We start from the raw sequence: 8,731 nt of genomic DNA, 5'->3' as shown, positions 1-8,731 counted from the left end.
GAGATGTTTAGATATCATTTGCGACAACATAGATGGACCTGGAGGACATTATGCTAAGTGAAATGACTTCTTGATTGGACAGTTGATGTACTTGTTTTTCAGTCTTTCTTATGTTCTAATAAATGCAAGTAAGGTTTCCACTGTCTGTTCCAAGCATTAATATATTATCTTTATCATTATGCTCAAAATATTTTCTAACTTATTTTGCTATTTTACCAATGGGCTGTTTAGAAATTATTTGCTTAATTTGGAAACACAGAAATCATCTGGCTAATTTTAGGTTTTTATTTTCTAGCTTATATTCTTGATGTTCACAGACAACTTTATGATTATAATTCCTTGAAATTTGTTAAGAATTGCTTTATGGACCAGCATATGATTAACTTCGAAAAATATTCCATGTGCACTTGAAAAGAATGGGTATTTTGCAACTGTTGAATATGCATTCTTCTCCCACATCAATAGGTGAAATTTGTTAATGGTGTTGTTTAGATCTTAAATATCTTTATGAATTTTATGTGTACGTATTCTTGCATTTACTGAGAGTTGGGTCAAATCTTCCTGTATATATGACATTGATAATATTCTAGCTAAGAGTTTACAAAATTTATAAATAAATTGCATATATGATAGGATGGACATAAACATTTTATAATAATGATTTCTAAAATGCTTTCTTCATTTATTAAAGTAAAGTTGTACATTAGATCTCTACACTTGTTCATCCTCATGTCTGCTTCTGCTCATTTGTATCCTCTGACTAATATAGAACATGAGGACCATAGGTAACAACATTGTGCTATATTTGGGATTTATGCTAAGTGAGTATATTTTAGCTGCTCTTTTCACAGAAACCAAAAATTGAGTAACTATGTGAAATGATGGATATGTTCACTTGCTTCACTGTAGTAACCTTTTACTCTTTATGTGTATCTTATAATATCATGTTGTATACCCTAAATATATATATAATTCATTTTTTAAAAAATGTAAATTGTAACAAAGTGTAGAAAAAGTTCCATATTACCATGAAAGCAATTCTATATTCTTCCTGGTTCGGGATATTCCAATATGGCTGCTAATTGAGGAAAACTTATTATTTTATAAAATTGAAAAACAAAATTTTATTTATTCCACAACAAATCATTTTCAACCAACAAAATTGTCCACTGATAGTGGCTTTAACTAAACATAGTATATCATCTGTCAACCAAATACCCTGAACTGGAAATATATAGATAATGACCTGAAGAATAGAAGTAATCTTAAAAAAAAAAAATGTATAGTAGAACTAAAGAGAGCTGCTTTGCTGATAAATTAATGAACACTAAAACACAAAATCTAATCTTTTGACCTTAGAAATTTGTTGTATTAGTCAAATTGCTTTCTTGTGAATGTGAGACAGTAAATTTTCAAAAATAGCCTGTTTTTCTCCTTTGAAAAGAATAAACCACTTTCTTCTAAGTCCCATTTCAATATAAACTAAGAAAAACAAAGTTACAAGGGGAACTTAGTTTTATTATTACTTGTAATAGGATACCTGTGCCTTTTATTCAACCTGCACAATTTCTCTATTAGATTGATTCTAATCTCAAAAGATCTTTAATTCCACTTGTCAGATGACTTCTTATGAGTAAAGATAAGCTTTTCTAGAGAATCCATTGAATGGACTACATGATCCATTGTTAGAATTTACTGTCTGTTCCTTAAACTAGAAATAAACACATCCAGTATAGAAGACATCCTTATTGTATAACATCTATAGTTAACTTTTTACAGCAGAGTTTTTTCATAGCATTTTTCATCTCTGAATTTCTCAACGTATATATTAAAGGATTCAACATGGGAATGACAACTGTATAAACCACAGTCACGGATTTATCAATGGGAAAGTTGGAGACAGGTCTAACATACATGAAAATACAGGGAACAAAAAAGAGGACAACCACGGTGATGTGGGAGCTGCAGGTAGACAGGGCTTTAAGCCTCCCTTCCCGACTGTAACTTTTAAGGTACCTTAGAATGACTCCATAGGAGATGAATAGAAGGGTAAAGATGACAATGCATATTGTTCCACCATTGGCGACCATAATGAGACCTATAAAGTAGGTGTCAGTGCACGCAAGTTCCAATAACGGGTAGATGTCACAGAAGAAATGGTCAATGACATTGGGGCCACAGAACGGGAGACTGTACACAAAGACAATTTGGAGCACAGAGTGCACAAAACCTCCAACCCAGGCCAACACCAACAGAAGGACGCAAACCCATCGATTCATGATGGTTAAATAGTGCAGAGGCTTACAGATGGCCACATAGCGATCATAGGCCATCGCCACCAGAAGGAAGACCTCAGCTCCACCAAATAAATGTTCAAGAAAAAGCTGCCCTATGCATGTTGGGAAGGTAATCCTCTTTTTATCACAGAGTAGGTCTACAAGCAATTTGGGTGAAATGTTACTGGAATAAGCAACATCGATCAGTGACAGGGAGGCCAGGAAGAAGTACATTGGGGAACCCAAGGAGGGGCTGCTGATAACAGTCACCACGATGAGCAGGTTGCCCACCATCGTCACAATGTATATGAGTAAAAACATGACAAATAATGCTTTTTGCCCATCAGGATCCTGAGTGAGGCCCAGGAGGACAAATTCTGTCATATTGTTACTCTCTCCCATTTACTCTACTGGAAGGCTTGTATCAGAGCTGAGAGCTCAGGAGAACAGCACCTGTAATGAAATGGTGACAGGACTATGAACACACCCACGATGTCATGCAGCACAATTTCATCATCACACCTTCCACAGTGGCTTATGCACAATATACATTTAGCAAGTATCTATTGAGTTCCTCTTCTAAAGATCAATAGACCTGTCGTTAATAATTTTATTTTTCCTCAGATGATTTTGTTTTGGTCTTACAGATGAAAGGCTCTATCTCTAAGTCTTAGTGGATATTCCATAAAGAAGAATAAGGGCCCCACACTCATCCAGACATTCAAAAACTCCTTATGTGAAATATGTTACTTCTTGGCACAGACATCAGCTATGTACTGGGAAGGCGTTCCAACTCTCAGGAAACTTACTCTCTGGTGGTAGCAATAAACTCTAAATAAATAAACTTGCATGGAGTCAGTCCCTTGAATTTATAGCAGTCATGGTATCTTTACAATTTGATCTGTGTAGCACCAAACTCTTTAACAGAAATCTCTTCCAAAATATCTCACACAATACTATGTCATACCACTGTGTGAAGGAGGAAAAAATAGACACTGAGAAGAGAGATAAAGAACAGTGGGACGTGGGTTTATTTATAATTACATTTACATACACAGAGTGCTGAAAAGCAGGATTTCAGTGCCCAGATTAAAAAAAAAAAAAAAAAAAAAGAATACTCTAGGGAAAATTCCAAGCTCAATGTACAAAGACATGGGATTGAGTAATTTTCTAAGTGTAATTATGTCTGAGTTTGCTCATTGGAAAACAATGGGAGTAACTAGACAATCTCAGAACCTTTTTCAGTCTAACTATCTGTGATGCTATTAGTGCAGCCCTCCTTTATTGTAGTCTGCTGACTGTTTTCATCTTCCATATCTTCATAATGAAATAACAATATCCCATATTATCACCATTGCGTGAATAATGCAACCCAGTCACAAATGGAATTTGATCATTAGAGTGAGCAAGTAATGACTGTACATTTCTCATTCAGGGTGTACATATGTAAGATCCAAGGCATCCCTGAAGACAGAGCCCAGCACAGCAGAGAGTAATGTGGATTCTGGAGCCACACTGCCTCTGCTGCAACCCCAGCTTCACCACTTACTATGTGACTTTGAGCCTCCTAATACAACTCTGGGCCTCAGTGTCATCATTTTTAGAATGGGGACACCCATAGTGCTTACCTCTTAGGCTCGTTGTTTATTACAACAGGGAAAGTGGCTAGAACAGTGCCTGGCACCTGGTAAAGCCTGAATAAATGAGAGCTGTTATTAATGTTCCTGAATGCTTCACTGTGAACATTGGTTCGCAACAAATCATCTGGATCTTGGTCAACTTGAAAAGAACTATAGAAACAGTCCAAGATAAAATGAGCAGTACACCCATAACTCATTAACTTCTTTCTGGGAACACAATAAAATTGTATATCTTAAAAATTACCTATCCTATTATACATAAGCAGTAATCATACCTGTGCTGGGATGGACTTTGACGTCAAGTATGCAGAATTATAGGGCAAAAGTTGGACCCATCAGCAGAGGGAAAGCTACATAGTAGAAAATGAGAGAAAGGAAGGATTAAATTGGGAAACAGAGAAATTATAGTTAATAAATGAATGTCCACAAGTAATGAGAATATTAATGTGATAATTAAGTGAGGCTAGTATTCTTCTAAAAATCTTCTTCAGAAAGGTTTCATATAGTGGAGAAGTACTGGGAGCCCAGGCTCCTGAGGGTCCCTGGAGATACACAGGCTGCTTCCTGGGGCAGCCATAACAAATAACCTCAGACCAGATCCTAGTAAAGAAAATTCAAAGATAACATTTATTTCTTAAAGTTCCTAGATCTGATGGTTAAGGACAAAGTTAAAGAAAAGAGAAGAATGGAACACGTATAAACACAAACCTAGACTTTCCAGTTATTCACTCCTGAGGAAAATTAATAAACCTCGAATCATAGACAAGATGATTCCATTTACGTAGATTTGGCAGTGGGGGAGGTCATGTGCAGGGAGAATTTGAGCTCTTTCTAGAAGGCAGCTGTGATGAACTACACGTCTCACTCACATAATTCAGGAGTTCTGTCATTTTTGAAGCTATAGACCAATAAAGGCATAACTGTTGAAGACTGTAAAAAAGTAGTCTGTACTCAATTCCTTTTTATTATCCACACCCTACTTTCTGTGAGGAAAAGGCTTTTTCTCTCTTTAATCATCAATGACAGATCTCACCTGGATAAACCTTCTACTGGACAATTTAAACCTTTACCTATAAATTATGGTACATTAACTATTCTTTATAGTTTAAGTCATCAAAGATTTAATATTTTAAGGTAGCACTGCTAGGCTTTCAACTTAAAACACTACTTTAACACTTTTCTAGTAGAAAAAAATTTCATGTAGTTTCTTAAGAACATCACATTTTTAAAAGATAAATTCCCATAATAACATAAATAACCTCTGTAGTATTTTATAGTTGTACTCTTATAAATCATTCTAAATGACAGTAGAGAAGGTAATTCCCAAGTGTTATTTTAGCTGAGATACTGTAACTAATAAGTTTCCTGAGATAATTTTTAGATTCATACAAAAAAGCCCATATTGTGTTCCTAGAACAAATACGCATTTGTTCCTTTACACTCTAACACACTTGGTAGGATAAGTGATTTTAAATTCTCTAATTCAAATATATTTAAAAGTAATTTACACCTTTAGTAACATATCACGTAAACTATAATATCCCCAAAACTGAGATTATAAATCCATTGGTTTATTTGTTATACATGTAACATGCAACATATTCTCCCATTATTTGGCAAAATGGAAAATAAACACCTATCTAGCTGTATTCTATAACCAAATGTACTTTGCATACTCTGATTAATTTCTGTGTTTGGCTGGATTAATTTTTGTAATTCAGATTTCTCCAATGAAAACATATGATATTTAAGACATTAGCTATATTTCAACATATCACAGGAATTTTCAATGAGTATCCCTTGTCAGCTGTTTCAAAAACTCACAACTTGGGTCTTATCCTTGTTCCAGAAAAGTCAAAGCTTCTTTCACTGAGTGTAACTGTAGATACCTCATGCATCAACATATGATCATAGAACATATGATAATATGTGGATGATCAGTGAATCTAGAAATAGATCCAAGTGGCAACAGGTTCCTTATTTCCACACAGGCTTCCCATTCCCTCAGTCCTTCACAGAGATGCAGAACTATCCAAAGCCTAAAACAATGTGAAAAAAAAATTCTATAGTAAATTGAATAATAAATTATGAGTTTCACATTATGAAATATTTAGGTAAGGCAAGTAATATTTAAACGAAAATGAAGGAGAATGCAGCCCCAAGTTCCCTTACCCAACCGTATCGCCAGCAAAGGAGGGTTTTACTCTGACTGTTGGAAAATCTCTACACAAGAAGCCCTGAAGATCAAAGACAGAGAGCCCTAGAGCTGAAATTGACATTCTAATTCTTAAAAAGATAGACAATCATAGTTCTGCCGTTTTAGGTTGAGGCAGAGGGTATTGATCAGGCCTGAATCTGCATCAGATGTAACCATAATGATCTTTAGTCTATTAATTTGATCCCTTAATTTTAGTCCAATATCAATTCAATGACTGTTTTTACAGTTGAAAGAAATTTTTCTTTTCAACACAGGAACATCACCTAAGGGCTTCACTGTTATTTCCTTTACTTGGCTTGTCATTAGCTCCATTGAGAACCTTTATCTCATCATGTGTTTAGTTAAATAGTGGATCTTCTGTACCATAAGGGCCTGAGAAAAAGAGTCACATAAATACTTATTTCAAACATCCAAAATCTTTATCATGAAATAGGCTCTACTTCAAGTTGGCAGCTTTCAATTTACCTAATAAATGCATTGATTCCAGGAAACCCAAATGTCTTATGTATCATTTCCAAGACTTAAAGAGCACATCTAAGCACTGTGTTTCTCTTTTCGGTAAGTGGTAAAAGATGCACAAATGTATTTTAATTCTGCAGAACTATCTGATGGGATCAAAGTTACTGTGAATTAAATTATGACTCCAAGAGGAAGAACTCATATATGCATAAGCCATCATTCTCTATGTCACCTTCAGCAGAATTTAAAGAACTACTAATGCTTTCGGCTTATTTGAATGAGGCAAAAGTATTTTCTAGATCAAATGATGCCTACAGCAGCCCAGAATCTGAAGTTATTTACTCCAATAAAAAATACATTGAAAATAGCAACTGATTTAGGTGTTGCCTCAAAACATGCCATCGTTATGGTAATTCTCCATAACCCATACCTATTGTCAAACTAGAAACTTCAATACAGATATAGCAAAAATAGCTTTTTCTATACCAAAGCACCAAATAAGACAAATAGAGATGCTAAAAAAAAAGTAAAATGTATATGTTTAAGAGCATTTTCAATGCTTTATGGTTCGTGCCTCTTAATTGGGCTTTGTCTTCTCCTATATTTTAGTTTTATTTGAATGCCAGCTTTTGTATTCAAAATTTTGTGAGACAATTTAGGACTTTTACAATGTTCTATTCTTTAAGAGAGAATTTTCTGGTTTTCTGTCTGTCAGCTAGGATTAGAGAAGTACAGATCCCAAAAAAACCCTAATCCAAACAAGGACTTAGATGATTCAAGCTGGGTTTGACTTCCTTTGAGGACTACTCTATTGTCTACTCTCCCCTACTCTAAGAGTAAAGCCCTCAAAAGGTCTCAAATGAAAGCCTGGCTATTTAAAAAGGACTCTTCTCCTTGGTAGACCTTGAATTTCACTTGTGAAGGAAGAATACAAGCTCTCCACCACTGGCTTTTACTGTTTAACAGAACTTGTGTAGATTTCTTTAGCGATATAGATCAACACAAGGTAGCTGAAAGAGATAAGAGAACAAAGAATATTCTTAAGTAGCTCCTTGTGCGTAGATGGTTGTCTTACCTGTAAACATGCAATGACACACAGAGAGCTCTGTGTCACTTGCCAAGGAGACATTTAAGGCCTCACAAACAGGCAGGCTGGAAGGATTTTACTCTCTGGAGAACTCCTGCTGACGCCCAGGAGTGAGAGCCCTGTGTAAGTAACCTCTAAAAGACTAACCCATAAAGCTGGATTTGTCTGGGTCATTCTTTGGCCTCTCTGCACCCTCTCAATTGGGGGCCAGTTTTTCTCTACTGTCCTGGAATTTTCCTGAAACAACTTCTCCCTCAGGGTAAAGCATGTATAGAAAGCTCAACCCAGCTTCCTAGGATTTCATTTGTGGATTTTAGAATTATTCTATACCTTTAGAGAAAAAAAGACTCCCAAATCAAGGTTTAGCTCTCTGGGTTTCCTTCAAAATATTGGTCCCACAGATCCTTCATTCCTCTGAAATGGAAAAAGAAGAAATGCAGGAAATAGTGAAGACTATGGAAAGAGGAAATATGGGACTAAATCAAAATGAATATGAACTGTGGGTAACATTGATTAATGCAAACAAATAGAAAGAGAGTAGGTTTAAATCCAAATATATGATGTTTTTATTTTTAAAAATAAATGAGTCGCTATCCCCTCAACTCAAGCTGAACTCTATATTAGGAGACTTACAAGGAAACATATATATAAGAGGATAAAAAAAAAAGTAAAAATAGTGGAATAAACTGCATAAACCCTGACCAAAAGAACAGTTTCCTAATAATATCAGACAAAACTAGACTACAAGACAATAAATATTGCCAGAGATAAAATTTTTTGTGACAGCAAAAGGTCAACAGCAGGAAGATATAACAATTAAAAATTGGTATGCTCCTAAAAACATACCTTCATAAGATTTTGTAAAATTAGATTGACTCAAAAGGAGAAATAGATAAATCAGCAATAATACAGGAAGATTTTAGCACAACTCTCAGTAAATGTAAGAATATGCACACAAAAAATTCATAAACATAGTAATATTTAAGCACCATTAACAAATTTCACCTATGGATATAAGGGAAGAATGCATATTCAACAGCTGTGAAATACA

At 35.0% G+C, this 8,731-nt stretch overlaps 1 protein-coding gene across 1 annotated transcript; it reads right to left on the bottom strand.

Moving 5' to 3' along the window:
- Nucleotides 1-1,745: 1,745 nt before the first annotated feature.
- On the bottom strand, nucleotides 1,746-2,678 carry LOC123641782 (olfactory receptor 4A5-like). Its single transcript, XM_045556720.1, has one exon. The coding sequence runs from the start codon at nucleotides 2,676-2,678 to the stop codon at nucleotides 1,746-1,748; it is 933 nt and encodes a 310-aa protein (XP_045412676.1).
- Between the last annotated feature and the right edge of the window lie 6,053 nt (nucleotides 2,679-8,731).

Source organism: Lemur catta, chromosome 7 (genome assembly GCF_020740605.2).
Source record: "Lemur catta isolate mLemCat1 chromosome 7, mLemCat1.pri, whole genome shotgun sequence".
NCBI lineage: Eukaryota > Metazoa > Chordata > Mammalia > Primates > Lemuridae > Lemur > Lemur catta.
This window is presented reverse-complemented; position numbering and strand designations above follow the sequence as displayed.